The sequence below is a fragment of the Lithobates pipiens genome, unplaced genomic scaffold, assembly GCF_037356315.1.
Source record: "Lithobates pipiens isolate NorthernLeopardFrog02 unplaced genomic scaffold, aLitPip1_a1.2 Scaffold_69, whole genome shotgun sequence".
Taxonomy (NCBI): Eukaryota; Metazoa; Chordata; class Amphibia; order Anura; family Ranidae; genus Lithobates; species Lithobates pipiens.
In genome coordinates, this window is record NW_027507891.1 from 1,231,053 (window position 1) to 1,255,725 (window position 24,673).

The 24,673-nt window shown below is 52.7% G+C and overlaps 1 protein-coding gene across 1 annotated transcript in view; it reads left to right on the forward strand.

The window, feature by feature from the left end:
- GRM7 (glutamate metabotropic receptor 7) overlaps positions 1–24,673 on the forward strand; it is a 453,740-nt gene that overhangs the window by 419,493 nt on the left and 9,574 nt on the right. The window contains 1 exon segment of the mRNA XM_077467955.1: positions 8,961–9,207. Coding sequence (XP_077324081.1) covers positions 8,961–9,207 — 247 coding nt within the window.

A 24,673-nucleotide genomic window follows, 5' to 3' on the forward strand; every position in this document is an offset into this window, starting at 1 on the left:
GTTCTGTGCTCGCTGTGAATGGCGTTCTGCATTTGATTTGAATGGCGTTCTGTGCTCGGTGTGAGTAGCGTTCTGCGCTCGGTGTGAATGGCGTTCTGCATTTGGTTTGAATGGCGTTCTGCACTCTGCGTGAATGGCGTTCTGCGATCGGTGTGAGTAGCGTTCTGCGCTCGGTGTGAATGGCGTTCTGCATTTGGTTTGAATGGCGTTCTGAACTCTGTGTGAATGGCGTTCTGTGCTCGGGGTGAATGGCGTTCTGCGATCGGTGTGAGTAGCGTTCTGCGCTTGGCGTGAATGGCGTTCTGCATTCGGTGTGAATGGCGTTCTGCGCTCGGTGGTAATAGAGTTCTGCTCTCGGCGTGAATGGCGTTCTGCGCTTGGCGTGAATGGCATTCTGTGCTCGGCGTGAATGGCGTTCTGCGCTCGGCGTGAATACCGTTCTGCAATCGGTGTGAGTAGCATTCTGCGCTTGGCGTGAATGGCGTTCTGCATATGGTTTGAATGGCGTTCTGCGCTCGGTGTGAATGGCGTTCTGCGCTCGGCGTGAATGGTGTTCTGTGCTCGGTGTGAATGGCGTTCTGTGCTCGGTGTGAATGGCGTTCTGCGATCGGTGTGAATGGTGTTCTGCATTTGGCTTGAATGGCGTGCTGCGCTCGGTGTGAATGGCTTTCTGCGCTCGGTGGTAGTGGAGTTCTGCGCTTGGCGTGAATGGTGTTCTGTGCTCGGTGTGAATGGCGTTCTGCGATCGGTGTGAGTAGCGTTCTGCGCTTGGCGTGAATGGCGTTCTGCATTTGGTTTGAATGGCGTTCTGCGCTCGGTGTGAATGGCGTTCTGCGCTCGGTGTGAATGGCGTTCTGCGCTCAGGGTGAATGCCGTTCTGCGCTCGGCGTGAATGCCGTTATGCGCTCGGCGTGAATGCCGTTCTGCGCTCGGTGGTAGTGGAGTTCTGCGCTTGGCGTGAATGGTGTTCTGTGCTCGGTGTGAATGGCGTTCTGCGATCGGTGTGAGTAGCGTTCTGCGCTTGGCGTGAATGGCGTTCTGCATTTGGTTTGAATGGCGTTCTGCGCTCGGTGTGAATGGGGTTCTGCGCTCGGTGTGAATGGCGTTCTGCGCTCAGGGTGAATGCCGTTCTGCGCTCGGCGTGAATGCCGTTATGCGCTCGGCGTGAATGCCGTTCTGCGCTCGGTGGTAGTGGAGTTCTGCGCTTGGCGTGAATGGTGTTCTGCGCTCGGCGTGAATGCTGTTCTGCGCTCGGTGTGAATGGTGCTCTGTGCTCGGTGTGAATGGCGTTCTGCACTCTGCGTGAATGGCGTTCTGCGATCGGTGTGAGTAGCGTTCTGCGCTCGGTGTGAATGGCGTTCTGCATTTGGTTTGAATGGCGTTCTGCACTCTGCGTGAATGGCGTTCTGTGCTCGGTGTGAATGGCGTTCTGCGATCGGTGTGAGTAGCGTTCCTGCGCTTGGCGTGAATGGCGTTCTGCATTTGGTTTGAATGGCGTTCTGCACTCTGCGTGAATGGCGTTCTGTGCTCAGTGTGAATGGCGTTCTGCGATCGGTGTGAGTAGCGTTCTGCGCTCGGTGTGAATGGCGTTCTGCGCTCAGGGTGAATGGCGTTCTGCGCTCAGGGTGAATGCCGTTCTGCGCTCGGCGTGAATGGCGTTCTGTGCTCGGTGGTAGTGGAGTTCTGCGTTTGGCATGAATGGTGTTCTGCGCTCGGCGTGAATGCCGTTCTGCGATCGGCGTGAATGGGGTTCTGCGCTCGGTGTGAATGGAGTTCTGCACTCGGCGTGAATGGCGTTCTGCATTCAGTTTGAATGGCGTTCTGCACTCGGTGTGAATGGAGTTCTGCGCTCGGCGTGAATGCCGTTCTGCGCTCGGTGGTAGTGGAGTTCTGCGCTTGGCGTGAATGGTGTTCTGTGCTCGGTGTGAATGGCGTTCTGCGATCGGTGTGAGTAGCGTTCTGCGCTTGGCGTGAATGGCGTTCTGCATTTGGTTTGAATGGCGTTCTGCGCTCGGTGTGAATGGCGTTCTGCGCTCGGTGTGAATGGCGTTCTGCGCTCAGGGTGAATGCCGTTCTGCGCTCGGCGTGAATGCCGTTATGCGCTCGGCGTGAATGCCGTTCTGCGCTCGGTGGTAGTGGAGTTCTGCGCTTGGCGTGAATGGTGTTCTGCGCTCGGCGTGAATGCTGTTCTGCGCGCGGTGTGAATGGTGTTCTGTGCTCGGTGTGAATGGCGTTCTGCACTCTGCGTGAATGGCGTTCTGCGATCGGTGTGAGTAGCGTTCTGCGCTCGGTGTGAATGGCGTTCTGCATTTGGTTTGAATGGCGTTCTGCACTCTGCGTGAATGGCGTTCTGTGCTCGGTGTGAATGGCGTTCTGCGATCGGTGTGAGTAGCGTTCCTGCGCTTGGCGTGAATGGCGTTCTGCATTTGGTTTGAATGGCGTTCTGCACTCTGCGTGAATGGCGTTCTGTGCTCGGTGTGAATGGCGTTCTGCGATCGGTGTGAGTAGCGTTCTGCGCTCGGTGTGAATAGCGTTCTGCGCTCAGGGTGAATGGCGTTCTGCGCTCAGGGTGAATGCCGTTCTGCGCTCGGCGTGAATGGCGTTCTGCGCTCGGTGGTAGTGGAGTTCTGCGTTTGGCATGAATGGTGTTCTGCGCTCGGCGTGAATGCCGTTCTGCGATCGGCGTGAATGGGGTTCTGCGCTCGGTGTGAATGGAGTTCTGCGCTCGGCGTGAATGGCGTTCTGCATTCAGTTTGAATGGCGTTCTGCGCTCGGTGTGAATGGAGTTCTGCGCTCGGCGTGAATGGCGTTCTGAGCTCTGTGTCATGTCAGCTCATCATCTGCACTCCGATGAACAAATAAATCGGATTGCTCTCCACTTCCTGACACCGACATGTGCGGAGCCTTCATGACATGAATTATACATCAGAGGCGGTTGTGGACGCTCTCAGTACACGTCTCCCCGAGCCGCACCATACATGTTCATGTGTTGTAGCTGCGTTCAGGAAGAACATTGGAACATGCATTCAACGGTGTGTGGCCAGCAGCAACTAGTGCTAGGAGCAGAGCGCTGCATGGCCCGCAGCAACCAGTGCTAGGAACAGAGCGCTGCATGGCCCGCAGCAACCAGTGCTAGGAGCAGAGCGCTGCATGGCCCGCAGTAACCAGTGCTAGGAACAGAGCACTGCATGGCCCACAGTAACCAGTGCTAGGAACAGAGCGCTGCATGGCCCGCAGCAACCAGTGCTAGGAACAGAGCGCTGCATGGCCCGCAGCAACCAGTGCTAGGAGCAAAGCTTGGATGGAGCGCACCACATAGTGGACATCAGTCTGATAGGTTGAGGGGGTGCAAGAATTTTGTGCATACAGTATATACCGTAACAAGTGATTCTCCTCATTCGTTTGGTTTAGTATACCAGCCTCGATCTCTGTACACAGCGGAGTGTACTGGAAGCGGACAGTGCGGTCTCCGCCCCAGGGGTTGCTCAGTTCATTGTGTTCCATCAGGTGATGTTTTATTTCTAGGTTCCTCGGTCCACACAATGGGGAAGGAGCTCTATAGTCCAGAATCTGTCTGCATTCCCAGTTCAGGAAGTGCCGGAGTCGGTGAAGGGTTTTTATTTTATTTTATATCCTTTTATCAAAATATCTGTTCAATCCGAGGAGGAAAGACACGGCCGAAGCGGCAGAAAATAAAATCAATCTTCAGTGATTCTGTGGTAGAGAGCGGATAAGAGGAGCTTAGAGGTTGTATTTAATTCAGCAAAACCAGAGTCTCCGCACAATCCCGGGAGGGGAGCTCCGTACAAACAATGCTCCTCAAAGGATGCCGCGCCGCCAAATGTACAACGCCAGAAATATCTGAACTCTGAAGAAATAAACTTCAGGTGATAAGAGCCGCTATTCATACCAACTGCCAGACTCCAACCAAAAGGAGATTTCCCCAAACTAAACTGCGTTCCAGCTATTCCCTACAATGTATATGTGGCCAACAATGAGACCCAACACAATACCTTGGAGTGAAGGGCCAACAATGAGATCCAACACCAAACCTTAGAGTGAAGGGTTAACAATGAGACCCAACACCAAACCTTGGAGCGAAGGGGTTAACAATGAGACCCATCACCAAACCTTGGAGTGAAGGGATAACAATGAGACCCAACACCAAACCTTAGAGTGAAGGGTTAACAATGAGACCCAACACCAAACCTTGGAGCGAAGGGGTTAACAATGAGACCCAACACCAAACCTTAGAGTGAAGGACCAACAATGAGACCCATCACCAAACCTTGGAGTGAAGGGTTAACAATGAGACCCAACACCAAACCTTAGAGTGAAGGGTTAACAATGAGACCCAACACCAAACCTTGGAGCGAAGGGGTTAACAATGAGACCCAACACCAAACCTTGGAGTGAAGGGCCAACAATGAGATCCAACACCAAACCTTAGAGTGAAGGGTTAACAATGAGACCCAACACCAAACCTTGGAGCGAAGGGGTTAACAATGAGACCCATCACCAAACCTTGGAGTGAAGGGTTAACAATGAGACCCAACACCAAACCTTAGAGTGAAGGGTTAACAATGAGACCCAACACCAAACCTTGGAGCGAAGGGGTTAACAATGAGACCCAACACCAAACCTTAGAGTGAAGGACCAACAATGAGACCCATCACCAAACCTTGGAGTGAAGGGTTAACAATGAGACCCAACACTAAACCTTAGAGTGAAGGGTTAACAATGAGACCCAACACCAAACCTTGGAGTGAAGGGCCAACAATGAGATCCAACACCAAACCTTAGCCCTTGTACACACGGTCGGAAATTCCGACAACCAAATCTGTCGGATCTTGTCCGACGGATCTTGTCCGAAATTGTTGTATACACACGGTCGGACAAAGTTGTCGGAAAATCCGATCATTCGGAACGTGATGACGTTATTTCGTTACGATGGGTCTACGTTCAGGCTAGCAGCCAATAGCTTTGATGTAGGAATTTGATCTGAGCATGCGTGGCACTTTGTCCGGTCGGAATTCTCTACACATGATCGGAGTATGTCCGATCGGAGCATTTTGAGGGAAAATTTTACCAACAAATTGGAAAACTTGGTCTGTCGGATACTCCGATGGAAACAGTCCGATGGAGACCACACACAGTCGGATTAGCCGACAAAACGCTCCGATCGGACACATTCTGTCAGAATCTCCGACCGTGTGTACAAGGGCTTAGAGTGAAGGACCAACAATGAGACCCAACACCAAACCTTGGAGTGAAGAGTTAACAATAAGACCCAACACCAAACCTTAGACTGAAGGACCAACAATGAGACCCAACGCCAAACCTTGGAGTGAAGGACCAACAATGAGATCCAACGCCAAACCTTGGAGTGAAGGACCAACAATGAGATCCAATGCCAAACCTTGGAGTGAAGGACCAACAATGAGATCCAACGCCAAACCTTGGAGTGAAGGGCCAACAATGAGATCCAACGCCAAACCTTGGAGTGAAGGACCAACAATGAGACCCAACGCCAAACCTTGGAGTGAAGGACCAACAATGAGATCCAACGCCAAACCTTGGAGTGAAGGGCCAACAATGAGATCCAACGCCAAACCTTGGAGTGAAGGACCAACAATGAGACCCAACGCCAAACCTTGGAGTGAAGGACCAACAATGAGACCCAACGCCAAACCTTGGAGTGAAGGGCCAACAATGAGATCCAACACCAAACCTTGGAGTGAAGGGTTAACAAACATCAAACATCAGACAACAAATATTACAAATCAGAGTGAGGTTCGGTTCGCAGCAGAACATGCAAACAGGCAAAAAAATTGTTTTAACACCGGTAAAGTATATGGGACACGAACATGAAAAACCAAAAGTGCTAATTTTAAAGGCTTATATGCAAGTTATTGCCATAAAAAGTGTTTGGGGACCCGGGTCCTGCCCCAGGGGAGTGTTTGGGGACCGGGTTCTGCCCCAGGCAAGTGTTTGGGGACCTGGGTCCTGCCCCAGGGGAGTGTTTGGGGACCGGGTCCTGCCCCAGGCAAGTGTTTGGGGACCCGGGTCCTGCCCCAGGGGAGTGTTTGGGGACCCAGGGGACAAGTATCAATGCAAAAAAAAGTTTTAAAAAACAGCGCTTTTTTTGGGAGAAGTGATTTTAATAATGCTTAAAGTGAAACAATAAAAGTAAAATATTCCTTTATATATCATGCCTGGGGGGGTGTCTATAGTATGCCTCAGCATATAGTCAAAAGCTGCACCACGCCGCACAGACCCAGTTCCAGTGTGTGGGCTGCCATGATCTTCCTGTTTTGTCCAACGCATTTCATCATTAAGACTTCATCAGGGGGATATACCATATTGATTGGATACTTCACACCTCTAACGCTGGCTGCACACTATTGTGAATTGGATGATGGTTTCCCCACATCCAATGGGCATCAGAGGAGAGTGTGACGGGGTCTCAATGGAGGCGGTGCGCACATCTCCGGCGTGATGACGGAGCGCACAGCAGAGGAGTCCTGTGCGTCTTTGGCTCAGTTTCAGCTTTGAGTTCAACCAAAAATTTGGACATGAAACGGTGAACGGGGACGCACCGGAGCCCCTGCCGTGTGAACCCGGCCTTAGGTTTGATGTTTTATTGTTATAAGATGAGAGGAGGAAAAGGGAACCAGACAGTTCCAATTAGAAGGTATGAAGGTCAGCAACAGAGAAGGAAAATCTGGGTCTTCCTTCAGTCAGTATTCGGGAAGATACAAAGTAACACGAGAAATACAGAAAACAATGGAGGGAATATTTGGTACAATAATCATTGAAATCTAAACTTGATGCTACAAAGTAACGACGTCATTCCCATTCATTCCTAATAATGACGTCTGATGAAGAGACGACACGGAGCACTGCTCAGGTTGGGGGGGAGGGAAGACATTAACCACTTCATCTCCGGAAGCTTTTCTCCAGACCATTTTTTACTATTCAGCACTGCGCTGCTTTAGCTGGTAATTGCGCGGTCATGTGACACGGTAACCAGGGGAATACCTTTATTTTCACACAAATAGAGCTTTTTATTGGTGGTATTTTATCACCTCTGGGATGTTAGGGAGTTGGGTGAGGCAGGGTGGGGTAAAGGATAGGGGAGAAGAGGGGGTAAATGAGGGCAGAGTGAGTAGAGGGGGTAAATGAGGGAAGAGTGAGTAGAGGGGGTAAATGAGGGCAGAGTGAGTAGAGGGGGTAAATGAGGGCAGAGTGAGTAGAGAGGGTAAATTAGGGCAGAGTGATTAGAGGGGGTAAATGAGGGGAGGGTGAATAGAGGGGGTAAATGAGGGCAGAATGATTAGAGGGGGTAAATGAGGGGAGGGTGATTAGAGAGGGTAAATGAGGTCAGGGTGATTAGAGGGGGTAAATGAGGGCAGGGTGATTAGAGGGGGTAAATGAGGGCAGACTGATTAGAGGGGGTAAATGAGGGCAGGGTGAGTAGAGGGGGTAAATGAGGGCAGAATGATTAGAGGGGGTAAATGAGGGGAGGGTGATTAGAGGGGGTAAATGAGGGCAGGGTGAGTAGAGGGGGTAAATGAGGGCAGGTTGGTTGAGGGTGGGGTGAACTAGGGATTGTGGGGTGGGAGAGTTGGGATGGAAAAGGCTGTGATTGTGGGGGATGGGGGATGGGAAGGTCATTGGGAGACATGGAGGTGAGGTGACAGAGGTGACAGTTGGTGGAGGGAAGGAAGAAGGCGGGGGTGGCACCTGCCAGAGGGGACAGGCAGCTGGAGGTAAGTAGATGGCATTTGCCTTCCAAGCTGACGTCACTTCCAGGATCAGTTTTGGGTATCGGAGCATTTTCATGAGTAGTGATACCCGGGAAGATGCCAAGTATTGGCACTGGTACCGGTGTAACCCTGTCCTTCATGCGGGACATTCCTGGAGGAAAGAGTTCTGAAATATGCAGCAGTTCAATAATTCAAGTTTTTAGTCTGTAGAAACGTTATTGGAGAAATAGATTCCAAAGGAAGCTTTATAAAATGAATAAAGCCGGGGGAGGGGTTCATATTATCTATCTGGGTTAAATGGTGTCTGATGCTGGCAGTTGAAGACATCCTGTTCTAATACCCGTCACCTGGACAGGAAGTGAGCGGAAGTCCCCCTGCTGGGGACACATGACAAAGGTTTTAACTCTTCCTCATGCTGCTCAGGATAGGGACTTTTCGGTGGGGGTTGTGGGGATTTGGGGGGGGGGGGGGTTGGGTTAATAAGATATGTGCAGAGTTGTGATTCCCCCGGATATTTTAATATTTAATGTGAGAATAAAAGGTTTCCCCCGTTTGGAAGGATTGGAGAAGAGCTCATTATTTGCTCCTCACCATATGTAATGAATTAGGAGATGAGCGGCTATCGCTCGGAAGGATCCATTAGTGGGAAGGATGGGAGCGCCGTTCCTCCACATGCCAATCACACAACAATCTTCATCCTTCTCTAATAAGTGATTAATGAGGACGGCTCCGCGGCTGAGCGACATCATTATCTCCTGACATGACTTTGATTGACAGCTCATCCCATTAAAGGGGGCGGAGGACGGCCCACCGCACATCCGATCGATAGCCGGACAATGTGGGGACGGCTGTCATAACAACGTCACAGAGATAATTAGCCGTCATCCCGAAGGATAATAATATCCTACAATACGGGGACTTCCCCGATGCTGGGAATGGATCTCATCAGATTTATTTCTCTTCTATATCAGCTCAGCATCAGATATATTGACGATCGGTGTGTATAGATCAATGTGTCATCAATGTGGGGCCCCCGACGGTCAGTGTTGTTTCTCTGGGGGCCCCTTGTACAATCATTGTAAATTCATCCAGCCCTTTACTAGTGGTGTGTGAATAGTCCGGGGGGCTCTATGGCTTGGATCGAATGTTGGGCCTCGGCTTCTCTAACTGGTTGATCTCCTTCTCTTGCAGCTCTACATCCAGACCACCACGCTCACCATCTCCATGAATCTTAGTGCCTCGGTGGCTCTGGGGATGCTCTACATGCCCAAGGTGTACATCATCATCTTCCACCCGGAGCTGAATGTCCAGAAACGCAAGCGCAGCTTTAAGGCGGTGGTGACGGCGGCCACAATGTCATCGCGTTTGTCACACAAGCCCAGCGACCGACCCAACGGGGAAGCCAAGACCGAGCTCTGCGAGAATGTGAACCCAAACAGTGAGTATCCCCGACCACCCAACAATGACGTCCTCCTAACCTGAACACCTGATAGCCAGTGTTCCTGGCGTGTATGGGGGGAGCAAGGAATGGGAATGGGGGGGAGCAAGGAATGGGAATGGGAGGAGCAAGGAATGGGAATGGGAGGAGCAAGGAATGGGAATGGGGGGGAGCAAGGAATGGGAATGGGAGGAGCAAGGAATGGGAATGGGAGGAGCAAGGAATGGGAATGGGGGGAGCAAGGAATGGGAATGGGAGGAGCAAGGAATGGGAATGGGGGGAGCAAGGAATGGGAATGGGAGGAGCAAGGAATGGGAATGGGGGGGAGCAAGGAATGGGAATGGGGGAGCAAGCAATGGAAACGGGCGGGAGCAAGCAATAGGAATGGGGAGGGAGCAATGGAAATAGGCGGGAGCAAGCAGTGGGAATGGGGGGAGCAAGCAATGGAAAGGGGGCGGGAGCAAGCAGTGGTAATGGGGGGAGCAAGCAATGGGAATGGGGAGGAGCAAGCAATGGGAATGGGAGGAGCAAGCAATGGGAATGGGGAGGAGCAAGCAATGGGAATGGGGAGGAGCAAGCAATGGGAATGGGGAGGGAACAATGGAAGCAAGCAATGGGAATGGGGAGAAGCAAGGAATGGGAAGGGGGCGAAAGGAATGGGAAGGGGGCGGGAGCAAGCAGTGGGAATGGGGAGGGAGCAATGGAAATGGGCAGGAGCAAGCAATGGCAATGGGCGGGAGCAAGCAATGGGAATGGGAGGAGCAAGCAATAGGAATGGGAGGAGCAAGCAATGGGAACAAGTGGGAGCAAGCAATGGGAATGGGAGGAACAAGCAATGGGAATGGGAGGAGCAAGCAATGGGAATGGGAGGAGCAAGCAATGGGAACAGACGGGAGCAAGCAATGGGAATGGGGAGAGCATGTTCAGTGGGGGGGTTGATGAGGAGTGCTCAGTGGGGGGGTAGATGAGGAGTGTTGGGGGGAGGGGTGGATGAGGAATGTTGGGGGGGGGTAGGGGTATCTGATCTGTAAGGGGCGATCTCACAAGTGATTGTAATTGGTGATCTCCTGAGTCGGTGGGGGGAGGGGGTAAAAGTAGATAAGAGCCCCCCAGGACTGGATGAAGGTATTAATAAGAGGGACAAAGCCGGTTGTTTGGCAGTATGGGGGCAGATTTGTATTTTGGGGGGCAGATTTATTGGGGTGACTATCAGTGGATTGTCTTGCTGGGACTCTCAGACTTCTCTGGTCGCCTCCCACCTTCTGGATGGCAGCCCCTCTGATTGGCTCAGGCGGATGCGGTCACATGACTATCAGTGGAGGAGAAGAGTCGTCTTCAGAGGTCCGCCATCCCTTCCTAATCCCCGGGACATGGAATGGATCCGCCGTCACACCAAACTCCCGTCCATCCAGTCCTGAGATTTACACAGCTCTGCCACAGTCTGGGGGGGGGGGGGGGGTCTTGTGTAGTTCAGTAACACTTACAGGTCTTATCCCTCCCCCAGTCTGTGATTGGACAGTGAAAGGAGAAGCAGCAGACTGAGGAGCTCATCTCTCTGTCACTCTGCTCTCTCCTCCTATCAGCATGCTTCTTCTCAGTAAATGAACTGACTGGCTCCTTGTGCTGTTTTCCCCTCTCCCAGTCTGAGCTCTGCGGTTGCGGGACTGGCAGAGGCTGATCCTGGGTCACATTGAGCTCCTCCCACACAATGATGAATGAAGGACTTCGGAGCCAATCAGATCTGCTGAAGGACGTTCCCCCTTCATATAAAACGGGCGGAGCTTGTAGGTGACATCACAAGTGGTCAGGATACGACATTCTCAATGCTCCTCCTGAAGAACCAGAAGGAAGGGTGACTTTCACCGAGTCACCATTGACATGCCCCCTTCTTAAAGGGAAATGGTCTGTGGGGGAAGGGATGATGGGCCTTAGAGTGGGTGTATTACCCCCCGCCCCCCGTATTGTGAGGATCGATCACACCGCCAGCGAGTGACTCCGAATGTTAGAAATCTCCTTTTCTATCTTTATGTCATTTGGCTGCACTTCTCTTTAATATCTCAGGATGGTCCAGGCCAGGGGCGGGGCCTCAAATCAGGGGTGGGGCCTCAAATCAGGGGCGGGGCCTCGAGTCCAGGAAGTAGATGGTAACCCCAGATGATGCCTGAACAAAGATGGTGCCGTCCTTCCGGAGAGGAGGAGATCAGGTGGAGTGGTTGTTGGGGGAGGGGGGTAATACATACCTGGAAGGGTGACGCCGACACAAGACTCGGCGTGGACTTCATATAAACGTCATTCTGGATCCACGTTTTCTCCGCACCCCACAGCATGGATCACACTGGGAGCTTGCTGCTTGTGACATTTGCTCCTTGTGTGGGCCGGTTGCCCTGTTCTCCGGCACCATGTCACCGGATTTCACAGCCTGTCTATGATTGGGTGGCGATGAGCGGCCCGCGCTGCCAGGTCAGGACATGAAAAGCACAGCGGGGCGGCGAGGCGAGGAGAGCGTGACCGCAGGAGAAAAAAGACTCCGACTGGTCTGGGGCCCCGAGGGGGGAGGGGGGTGAGCGCTGATCCCAACGGGCCGCGGCGCCACGGCTGGTCCCATCGTCTGCAGTCTGAGGTCCTGGAGATGTGATCTGACAGTGCGAGCAAATGACATGATGAGACCTGAAAGGCGAGCGCGGGAAGACCGAGCGAGGTGGCCGAGCCACACAATGCCAACCGGGCACAAAATCCCCTCCCCCCACTCCAATACAATGCCAACCGGGCACAAAATCCCTCCCCCCACTCCAACACAATGCCAACCGGGCACAAAATCCTCTCACCCCACTCCAATACAATGCCAACCGGGCACAAAATCCCCCCCCACTCCAACACAATGCCAACCGGGCACAAAATCCCCCCCCACTCCAACACAATGCCAACCGGGCACAAAATCCTCTCCCCCCCACTCCAACACAATGCCAACCGGGCACAAAATCCCCCCCACTCCAACACAATGCCAACCGGGCACAAAATCCCCCCCCCCCACTCCAACACAATGCCAACCGGGCACAAAATCCCCCCCACTCCAACACAATGCCAACCAGGCACAAAATCCCCCCCCACTCCAATACAATGCCAACCGGGCACAAAATCCCCCCCACTCCAACACAATGCCAACCAGGCACAAAATCCCCCCCCCCCCACTCCAACACAATGCCAACCGGGCACAAAATCCCCCCCACTCCAACACAATGCCAACCAGGCACAAAATCCCCCCCCCCCCCCACTCCAACACAATGCCAACCGGGCACAAAATCCCTCCCCCCACTCCAACACAATGCCAACCGGGCACAAAATCCCTCCCCCCACTCCAACACAATGCCAACCGGGCACAAAATCCCTCCCCCACTCCAACACAATGCCAACCGGGCACAAAATACCTTCCCCCACTCCAACACAATGCCAACCGGGCACAAAATCCCTTCCCCCACTCCAACACAATGCCAACCGGGCACAAAATCCCCTCCCCCACTCCAACACAATGCCAACTGGGCACAAAATCCTCTCCCCCCACTCCAACACAATGCCAACCAGGCACAAAATCCCTTCCCCCACTCCAACACAATGCCAACCGGGCACAAAATCCCTTCCCCCACTCCAACACAATGCCAACCGGGCACAAAATCCCCTCCCCCACTCCAACACAATGCCAACTGGGCACAAAATCCTCTCCCCCCACTCCAACACAATGCCAACCAGGCACAAAATCCCCTCCCCCACTCCAACACAATGCCAACTGGGCACAAAATCCTCTCCCCCCACTCCAACACAATGCCAACCAGGCACAAAATCCCTTCCCCCACTCCAACACAATGCCAACCGGGCACAAAATCCCCTCCCCCCCCACTCCAACACAATGCCAACCAGGCACAAAATCCCTCCCCCCACTCCAACACAATGCCAACCGGGCACAAAATCCTCTCCCCCCCACTCCAACACAATGCCAACCGGGCACAAAATCCCCCCCACTCCAACACAATGCCAACCGGGCACAAAATCCTCCCCCCCCACTCCAACACAATGCCAACCGGCCACAAACTCCTCTCCCCCCACTCCAACACAATGCCAACCGGGCACAAAATCCCCTCCCCCCACTCCAACACAATGCCAACTGGGCACAAAATCCCCTCCCCCCACTCCAACACAATGCCAACCAGGCACAAAATCCCCTCCCCCACTCCAACACAATGCCAACCGGGCACAAAATCCCCCCCACTCCAACACAATGCCAACCGGGCACAAAATCCCCTCCCCCCACTCCAACACAATGCCAACCAGGCACAAAATCCCCTCCCCCACTCCAACACAATGCCAACCGGGCACAAAATCCCCTCCCCCACTCCAACACAATGCCAACCAGGCACAAAATCCCCTCCCCCACTCCAACACAATGCCAACCAGGCACAAAATACCTTCCCCCACTCCAACACAATGCCAACCGGGCACAAAATCCCTTCCCCCACTCCAACACAATGCCAACCGGGCACAAAATCCCCTCCCCCACTCCAACACAATGCCAACTGGGCACAAAATCCTCTCCCCCCACTCCAACACAATGCCAACCAGGTACAAAATCCCTTCCCCCACTCCAACACAATGCCAACCGGGCACAAAATCCCCTCCCCCCACTCCAACACAATGCCAACCGGGCACAAAATCCCCTCCCCCCCCACTCCAACACAATGCCAACCAGGCACAAAATCCCATCCCCCCCACTCCAACACAATGCCAAAATACCCTCCCCTCTTCATCCCCCTCCCCCACTCCAACACAATGCCAACCAGATCCACTCAGAACAGGCCTCGCCATGCTCCACGAAAGAAGTTGAGGTCACGTGCTCAGCGTCATATCCAGAGGTTGTCTTTGGGAAATAGATGCATGAGTGCTGCCGGCACTGGGGGGCTACAGATCATTGAGGGGACCATGAATGCCAACATGTACTGTGACATACTGAAGCAGAGCATGATCCCCTCCCTTCAGAGACTGGACCGCAGGGCAGTATTCCAACATGATAACCACCCCAAACAACTCCAACACCACCACTGCCTTGCTAAAGAAGCTGAGGGTAAAGGTGATGGACTGGCCAAGCATGTCTCCAGACCTAAACCCTACCCTGTTTCCCCTAAAATAAGACCTAGCGTGATTGTCGGTGTTGGCTGCAATATAAGCCCTACCACCCAAATAAGCCCTACACTGTTTCCTCAAAAATAAGCCCTACCCTGAAAAGAAGACCTACAAGGACTTTAACTAGGGCTTATTTGGGGGTAGGGCTTTTATTGCAGCTATCACCGACAATCACACTAGGTCTTATTTTAGGGGAAACAGGGTATTGATCATCTGTGGGACATCCTCACATGGAAGGTGGAGGAGGGGAAGGTCTCCAACATCCACCAGCTCTGTGATGTCATCATGGGGGAGGGGAAGAGGACTCCAATGGTGACCTGTGAAGCTCTGGTGACCTCCATGCCCAAGAGGGTGAAGGCAGTGCTGGAAAATAATGGCGGCCACACAAAATATTGACACTTTAGGCCCAATTTGGACATTTTCACCGCAACATATCCGCCATGTATTATCATGGCCGCCGGCCGCGTTACCTTGCAGCCAGATGGTTAGTAAGCCCGCGCCCGTGTCCCGACCTTCGTCCGCTCGTGTCCATGACGCCACGTGAATCGTCCCACTTGGGGAATTGTAGAATGATTTTTTGCTGATGTTGTGACACCCCAGAAATCTGCCCTTCCCCCACCTGAACTCTGGATGACCCCATCGGAGCACACCAACAAACTGCGTTGTAGTAACGCCGCCACGAGGACGACGTGACATAAAAACGCAGCAAAGTGTTAACCCCACCAAGCCCTAAAAATAGACGCGGTGAGGTCACTGCGGATCCCACCCTGCTCTGTCCTACATTCTATATAGGCCGGATTGTTCCCGCCGCGCCTCCTCGGGGAGACAAATTCTCATCAAACCTGGAAGCTGACGGCGGTAATAATCTGCCGCTGAGCCGGCGCCACTCCAGACGCCACACAACTCCATTATCCGGGCTTTCATCTTCCTCTGGATGGTGGCTCACCGGGGGGGGAATCTGAGTTCTGGTGGCCTGGACGCAGGAACATGGAAATGAAGACCCCCAAGTCCGTCCTGATTGGACCAAACCCACAAAAACCGCCCCAGGGAGCCGCGCATTTCCTAAAGTGGAACTCCGCACAGAAAAACTTTTATTTCAATCTATTCCTCAATAACCGCAAAGGATAGAAACCCGCTCTGTGCGCATCAATGACTGCGCAATCCCAGGTATTACCTTGTAAAAGCTGACGTGACATCATCACTGGGCTGTATGTAGCCTGTGCAGAGCGCAGAGCTGTGGGAGGGGCCTTACAGGCTCCACCTACCCCAGAAAACAACAGGAGGGGCGGAGACAAGACCAGTCCCCCTGCACAGGGAGAGAGATGAGCTGTGGGGGGTCCAGCAGACTCCACCCACTACAGGAGGGGGCTGAGACAAGACTAGTCCTCCTGCACAAGGAGAGAGAGAGCAGAGCTGTGGGAGGTGCCTTACAAGCTCCACCCACTACGGAAAACTACAGAAGGGGGGCGAAGACAAGACCAGTCACTCTGCACAAGGAGAGAGGTGAGCTGTGGGAGGTGTCCAGCAGACTCCACCCACTACAGGAGGGGCGGAGACAAGACCAGTTCCCCTGCACAAGGAGAGAGAAAAGCTGTGGGAGGGGTCCAGCAGACTCCACCCACTACAGGAGGGGGCAGAGACAAGACCAGTCCTCCTGCACAGGGTGAGAGGGCAGAAGTGGGCGGTCTTTATTCCAGGAAGTCTCACGCCGGATTCCTGCACAGATCTGGAGAAGATTCCGGAAGGAGTCACATGCTCGATGGGTTTTTTATTCCGGAGTTCGGATTTCAGACAAAGGATAATAATTCCTGTAATATTCCGGCTGAGCAGCGATGAGCTCCATAAATAGGGATCGGATCCCCGCGGTCTGCGGACTCGGCTGGAAACGGCGAAGAGAAGAGACAGGATGCCGAGCTCAGCAGAGCCTCTAATGAAGGATGGCGGCCATGCTGACCTCACCACATGCCTCCGTCCTATGGGGACAGCTCGCTGGCGCTGTCACATGTCGCAGGACATCGGGGGAGGGTGACAAGACTTGTGGCCCCGCGGGAGGACCAATCACTTCACATTAAGTCTCCATTAGACTCGGCGTCCCCAGCTGGGATCGGCTCATGTGGTGCTCACCCCGTGCGGCCATCTGTGTGCGTCCGTCTGAACGCGGTCACATGGGTCTGAGGAGCCAGGAGGACCTCATCACTTATACATACTGAGGACCCAAAATAAGACTGCCCCTCCCCCTCCCCCCCCAAATCTCAGAGGATCTCATTTCTTCCAATGACGGGTGCTGAACATCAATTCTTTACATTGTAACTCCCCCAGAACCCAACTGGGGGGTCTGACCTTCTTTTCCCAGCTTCTGATTTGCTGCTGCAGCACATAAGCAGAGATCACCCACACAGGAAGCCCACTCATCTCTCTGTGTGAATGAACCCCAAAATTATCGGATCGATGGATCCTTTATCTACAACCCCCTCCCCCAACCTCCATACCTAGCTAATCTGTGTAATGGTTTTGCACAGAGCAGCCCCAAACCTCCTCTTCTGGGGTCCCCCACCAGCGCTCTCCCCCTCCTCTTCTGGGGTCCCCCACCAGCGCTCTCCCCTCCTCCTCTTCTGGGGTCCCCCACCAGCGCTCTCCCCTCCTCCCTCTTCTGGGGTCCCCCACCAGTGCTCTCCCCTCCTCCTCTTCTGGGGTCCCCTGCCACCACTCTCCCTCCTCTTCTGGGGTCCCCCACCAGCGCTCTCCCCTCCTCCTCTTCTGGGGTCCCCTGCCACCACTCTACCCTCCTCCTCTTCTGGGGTCCCCCACCAGCGCTCTCCCCTCCTCCTCTTCTGGGGTCCCCTGTCACCACTCTACCCTCCTCCTCTTCTGGGGTCCCCCACCAGCGCTCTCCCCTCCTCCTCTTCTGGGGTCCCCCACCAATGCTCTCCACTCCTCTTCTGGGGTCCCCCACCAGCGCTCTCCCCTCCTCCTCTTCTGGGGTCCCCCACCAGCGCTCTCCCCTCCTCCTCTTCTGGGGTCCCCACCAATGCTCTCCACTCCTCCTCTTCTGGGGTCCCCACCAGCGCTCTTCCCTCCTCCTCCTCTTCTGGGGTCCCACACCAGCACTCTCCACTCCTCCTCTTCTGGGTCCCCACCAGCGCTCTTCCCTCCTCCTCCTCTTCTGGGGTCCCACACCAGCACTCTCCACTCCTCCTCTTCTGGGGTCCCCCACCAGCGCTCTCCCCTCCTCCTCTTCTGGGGTCCCCCTCCAGTGCTCTCCCCTCCTCCTCTTCTGGGGTCCCCCACCAGCGCTCTCCACTCCTCCTCTTCTGGGGTCCCTCACCAGCGCTCTCCCCTCCTCCTCTTCTGGGGTCCCCCACCAATGCTCTCCCCTCCTCCTCTTCTGGGGACCCCCTCCAGTGCTCTCTGCTCCTCCTCTTCTGGGGTCCCCCTCCAGTGCTCTCTGCTCCTCCTCTTCTGGGGTCCCCTGCCAGCACTCTACACTCATCCTCTTCTGGGGTCCCCTGCCAGCACTCTACACTCCTCCTCTTCTGGGTCCCCGCCAGCGCTCTGCTCTTCTGGGGTCCCCCCACCAGCGCTCTCCCCTCCTCCTCTTCTGGGGTCCCCCACCAGCGCTCTCCCCTCCTCCTCTTCTGGGGTCCCCCGCCAGTGCTCTCCCCTCCTCCTCTTCTGGGGTCCCCACCACGCTCTCCCCTCCTCCTCTTCTGGGGTCCCTACCACCATGACAAATCCTATGGCAGGTAGAGAAGCTCCCATATTTGTGTTTAGCTGTTTGCCCGGAGTTCTGCTTTACATTTTGTTTTCCATAAAGTCTCTCGTACTCTTACGCTCCCTGGGACCCCCGCCGTATCACATACATTCTGCATTAGGTCGCCGTCTGCCAAGCAGCCATGTTCGCTGACAAGACTAACGAAGGCCTTTTAAGCTGACCGCATGCGGAGATTTGACGCAGACAGATCATTGGCCGCTCTGTAAACGCGGCGCAGATCAAACGGCAAACATCAACCGGAGACGTGGAAGAGGGCGAGCCGAAATATAAATAAATGATGTGTGTTTTCTGTGACTGGAGCCCCACATTCCAACTGTAAATATAAAATGAGACGTTTCTATGACTACGTCCAATGAAGGATATAGAGCCAGGCTCCGAAGGGGGGGGAGGGGGCCCCTAGACTAATTGGATCTATAGCTTGGGGTCCTGATTAGTGCTGACCCATGAGGAACTCATCTCCACTCAGACCCTCACATGTTCCGGAGACTCCAAGACTCTCACACGGGGCTCTGCCAGGAACTTCATCCAATGAGGACCCCAAAATTCATCCACAATTCGGGGGCCTTATTAGTGCTGACCCATGAGGAACTCATCTCCACTCAGACCCTCACATGTCCCGGAGACTCCAGAACTCTCACATGGGGCTCTGCTGGGAACTTCATCCAATGAGGACCCCAAAATTCATCCACAATTCGGGGGCCTTATTAGTGCTGACCCATGAGGAACTCATCTCCGCTCAGACCCTCCCATGTCCCGGAGACTCCAGAACTCTCACATGGGGCTCTGCTGGGAACTTCATCCAATGAGGACCCAAAAGTCGCCTACAAGTGTGTACAAAGTCTCGCAAGAACATGGAATATCAGATTGTCTCCTCAGAGCCCAGAGATTGGATGAATGTCGGGGTCATAATATATATGATATATAGATCACCACTGGAATACAATGGTTGGACCCCAGGGGCCCCCAGCTCTGAAGGTGCCTGTATATCTCAGTCAGAAGCTGAACTCGGGGAAAGTCATTGAATTTGCCCAGCCAGTAGTCTTTTGGTCATGTGACCATATTATGATGTCACCAGCACCCCCACCCCCACCCCTTTATGTACATAAAGCTGTGGGCTGGGGGATTCCCTAGTCGGAACTGATCGGACACCTTCCTTACAGGTTTGAATGAACATGAATTTGGACTGAACCCAAACTCATCCCTATTGTCCAGTCCCTGAATATTTAAAGATCAGGTATGGACAGGACCAACCTGTAAAGCGGGTGGAATTTGGGTGTCCTCGCCCAGAAAGTGGACAAGTGTGGACTGTGGGTGGGGTTATCAGTGGTCGGGATCGGGGTCCATCATTTTGGTAAGAATGCTGATAGCAAGGTAGGTTCAGGTATGTACACAAATTATAAAATGTCCGCCCGTGTCTCTTCTATCCACCCGAGTTTTCCTTTAAGGGATGGGTTGATGTCCCAGCTCCTCTCTGCAGGCAGATGTTTCCAGGAAGAACTCTGGAGTCTTCTTTACCACCTGCATGGATAAATCTCCTTGTGGGAGTCGGCAGCTCCACATCTCCAATAACGGTGACAGCTCCTCATGAGCGGGGGTGGTGCAGTTTGGCAGCTTGAGGTCTCCTGGGAGGTGGAGAAGCAGCGGAGGCGGTTATGTAACTTCCCCATTAGTTTGTAATTCATATTCATTCCCCGATGGAAAGACAAATGACAATGTCATCATAAACGCCTCCATAGAGGAGAACTCCGAGCAACGTCACCATATTCCTTCCCTGATGGAAAGTCATCATAGACCCCTCCACCCAGCTACCCCAGAGCCATAAAGGAGCACTCCGAGCAACGCCACCATATTCCTTCCCTGATGGAAAGTCATCATAGACCCCTCCACCCAGCTACCCCTGAGCCATAAAGGAGCACTCCGAGCAACGTCACCATATTCCTTCCCTGATGGAAAGTCATCATAGACCCCTCCACCCAGCTACCCCTGAGCCATAAAGGAGCACTCCGAGCAACGCCACCATATTCCTTCCCTGATGGAAAGTCATCATAGACCCCTCCACCCAGCTACCCCAGAGCCATAAAGGAGCACTCCGAGCAACGTCACCATATTCCTTCCCTGATGGAAAGTTATCATAGACCCCTCCACCCAGCTACCCCAGAGCCATAAAGGAGAACTCCGAGCAACACTCACCGGGTTCGTTCTCCCATGGAAAGTCATCATAGACCCCTCCACCCAGCTACCCCAGAGCCATAAAGGAGAACTCCGAGCAACACTCACCGGGTACATTCTCCCATGGAAAGTCATCATAGACACCTTCACCTACCTACCCCGGAACCATAGAGGAGAACTCCGAGCAACATTCACCGGGTTCATTCTCCAAAGGAAAGTCATCATAGACCCCTCCACCCAGCTACCCCAGAGCCATAAAGGAGAACTCTGAGCAACACTCACCGGGTTCATTCTCCAAAGGAAAGTCATCATAGACCCCTCCACCCAGCTACCCCAGAGCCATAAAGGAGAACTCTGAGCAACACTCACCGGGTTCATTCTCCAAAGGAAAGTCATCATAGACCCCTCCACCCAGCTACCCCAGAGCCATAAAGGAGAACTCTGAGCAACACTCACCGGGTTCATTCTCCAAAGGAAAGTCATCATAGACCCCTCCACCCAGCTACCCCAGAGCCATAAAGGAGCACTCCGAGCAACACTCACCGGGTTCATTCTCCCATGGAAAGTCATCATAGACACCTTCACCTACCTACCCCGGAACCATAGAGGAGAACTCCGAGCAGCATTCACCGGGTTCATTCTCCCATGGAAAGTCATCATAGACCCCTCCACCCAGCTACCCCAGAGCCATAAAGGAGAACTCTGAGCAACATTCACCGAGTTCGTTCTCCCATGGAAAGTCATCATAGACCCCTCCACCCAGCTACCCTGAAGCCATAAAGGGAGCACTCCGGGCAATGTTCGCCAGGTTCGTTCTGTGTGAAGAATGGGTACAGAGTCAGAATTCAATGTCCAACATCTGAAAAGTTCTGTCTGTTGAGGAAGCTGTATTGTGGATATGTATTGCATACCGGATGACAGATCTCAGGCGGGTCAATGGTCGCTGGTGAAGGTCCTTGGTGTGTAGAACCCAATCTCTGAAATCTCACATAAGGGTTAACAGTTTAAAGTGAACCCCCCCCATAAACAAAATTATATGTTAAATCCAGGGGCACCCTACTGATCACACCCACTTTAAACCACACACACACACACAACACACCCCTATTTGTAACCACACCCATAAAGCCCCACCTCCTTTGTAACCACACCCATAAAAACAACCCCTCATTTATAACCACACCCACAAAGCTCTCCCTTTTTAAAACACTCAAAAAATTGGTCACAGATTTTTGGAAGAGGTGGACATTCAGGACAGATTTCACAGAAGAGTCACCAAAATATGATCACATAGCTAGAAGATATCAGGAAGAAAGGAGCTGAGACTATAGTTCAAGTGTTGGGTGATGATCGCTCTTCCTGACAGCTCTGTCTTCTCTCAGTCCTGGGGGTTGGAATGCAGAGAGTGCTTCATCAACCTGAAATGCCACCGGGGTCACCTCTTGGGGCAAATACCCGAAAGTGTAGACTAGGCCCAGTAAATGGGGACAAGTGGCAGCCATAATCTACATACAAACCCAAAATCCAGGTATATTCTATTTGTGTCCCCTGCAGGAAGCATTTCTGTAATTTAGTAACTGCACAGGAACACAAATCCCGGCCCTGGAAAGCCGCAGTTTCTTTATAACGTTCGGTTTCCTTTGTTGACACGTGAATCACACTCACCGCTAATTATTGGCATCCAGAGACAAAGAAGGCCACATTCCAAATAAAGGCCACATTGTGAAAAATAATTATTTTCCATTTTCTCCATCATCCACGCTGTACAGAGAACAAGGACCTTCATAATACACAGCAGATGTCGAATCTCCGCTCCTAGGGAAAGCCACTGAGATGATTGTCCTCGCCTACAAAAATAATTGGACTATATAGAGAAAGGAACGTGAACCCTCCTCCATGTTACCGAGTTCAAGTGTCTCCAGTGAAGGTTGTACTCTTCCAATGTTGTAACAGTTTGGTGAAGACTCTTTTCTCTGTTCCAACATGACTGTGACCCCCCCCCCCCCCATGTACAAAGTCAGCTCCATAGAGACATGGTGTGACCAGTTTGGTGTGGAGGAACTTGAGTATCCTGTACAGAACACTGACCTCATCCCTACCGATCACCTTTGGGATGAATTGGAACACTGATGATGAGCCAGATCTTTTTCTTGGTGCCCAATGTGGGGCACATAAAGCAGATCTTCCGACTTCAACATTAATACATGACCTCATAAATGGAAAAATGGGCACAAATCATGGTAAGCATTTCCAGAAAAGGAGGAGTCAGCTCCAAAAGAGACATGGTGTGTCCTCTACAGAGCTCTGACCTCACTGAATACCTTTGGGATGGATTGGAATGTTGACAGCAAGCCGAGTCTTTATTAGGGCCCAGCGTGAGGCCCAACATGCGAACCAGGTTTTCTCATCCAACATACGTACCAGACCTCAGTACTGCTGTGGGCAGCACAGCGGTGTAGTGGTTAGCACTCTCGCCTACCCATAAAAAGGGTCGCTAGTTCAAATCCCAACCACAACACCACCTTCCGGCAGCCTGCATGCTCTCCCTGTGCCCACATCAGCCTCCCCCGGGTACCCCAGCCTCCCCCCACACCCCAAAGACATGCAGGTAGGCCAATTGGCCTCTGTCCAAAATTGTCCCTAGTATATGAATGGGGACCTTGGATTGTGGGCTCCTTGAGGGTAGGGATGGATGTGAGTGTGCAATGTAGAGGGATAGGGACAATTGTAGACACTCACTGAGGATGGACTGGTGTCTTTATTCAACCTTACTATGTAACTATGTAACCTCACAAATGGGGACACATTCCCCACAGACACCCTCCAACATCCTGTGGGAAGCCGTCTCAGAAGAGTGGAGCCAGCTCCATAAAGACGTGGTGTGACCAGTTTGATGTGTACAGAGCCCTGACCTGATCCCTACTGAACACCCTTGTGATGGATTGGAACGCCGATTGTGATCAAGCTTTTTTGTGCCCAACATGAGGCCCAACATTACTACCTGACCTCACAAATGGGCACAAATTCCCACAGACACCCTCCGACATCTTGTGGAAAGTCTTCCAGAGGAGGGAAGGATGGTATAGTCCGAACTCTATATAAGGGAGAAGGGGCCGTGGTTTTGGGGTGGGATGTCCAATAGGCTCATCGTGTGATTGTGAGGAGTCCATACAATGTATTTAGCTCTGCGTTGTGTAACAGACTTCGCAGCACGTGTGATTTTTGGTGCATTGTCGGGCCTTTGATTTTAATGGGTCACCTTAATAAAACGCACGTTAATCACATGGCAGTCAGAGCCAATGTCCCTCCCCCGCAGTCTCTATAATCCTGAACATTCACAGGAAGATTAATTAGCAATTATATAAACAAGAGGAAGGTTGAGAGTCATTCATTAGAGCCGGGATGGTCCTCCTCATCTGACTTCTGCCAAGTGGTATGGCGCAGCTCCTGAGTGTCCCGTCCCGGAGGTGACGCCGCCTGTGATTTATTCCGCGTTACCATCCTGCATACATTATCTGACAATCGTTCACTTCGTCCTCATCGCTGCTTGCCCGACGCGCTCCAGATTTATTGTCCTCCCAGATTTTCCCTGTCCAGCTCCGGGGGGAAAATAAACAGCAATGAGGCGGCGAAGAGATGATCGTTTATTCTGTGTATCGATCGCCTGACACTTTTATATCACCTGAGAAGACGCTTCTGTGTGACAAAATGTCCAAACAAAGAGAAAAACACTCCAAAACGCATGAGATACGGACCGCACTGTCCACTGAGAACGCTCCTTATTATAGGAGAACTCAGATCGAGCAATTCAGAACTCTAGACGGGTATTTAAATTGGGAATAACATCCTATGTCAGAGACTTTGCCTAGGCTGGGATGATGGCATTAGATTGCTCCAGGCAGGAAGAAGCATTTCCTAAGTCTCCCCTCCCCCAGTGATCAGACTGTACATTGTAACACCCACCCACCATGATCTGCCTGCATTGCATAGAGAAGCACAGAGACCCAGTGATGACTTTACTGGGTGTAAAATAAGAGATGTAATGAAAATGGAAATGTTTTATGGAATAATTTCCCCATCAGAGGTGAAGGGGCGGACCAGGGAAGGTAAAATAAAATCTGATTAAACTTCAGCTTTACATTTATAGCTGGTGCAGTCAGTGAATTGGCAGTCAGTGAAATGGGTTCTCCAAGCCGAGACACAGCCGGCTGCACCAACATAGAACAATCGCCCAATTGGGTCTCATCTCTCTAGCTGTTGGCAGGACGGAGGCCGGGAGTGGAATACATTCAGCTCTGGCTCAGGAAGGCAATAAAGCCGCCTTGTCTTCCCATCCCCCTGTCTGTCCACTGAGAG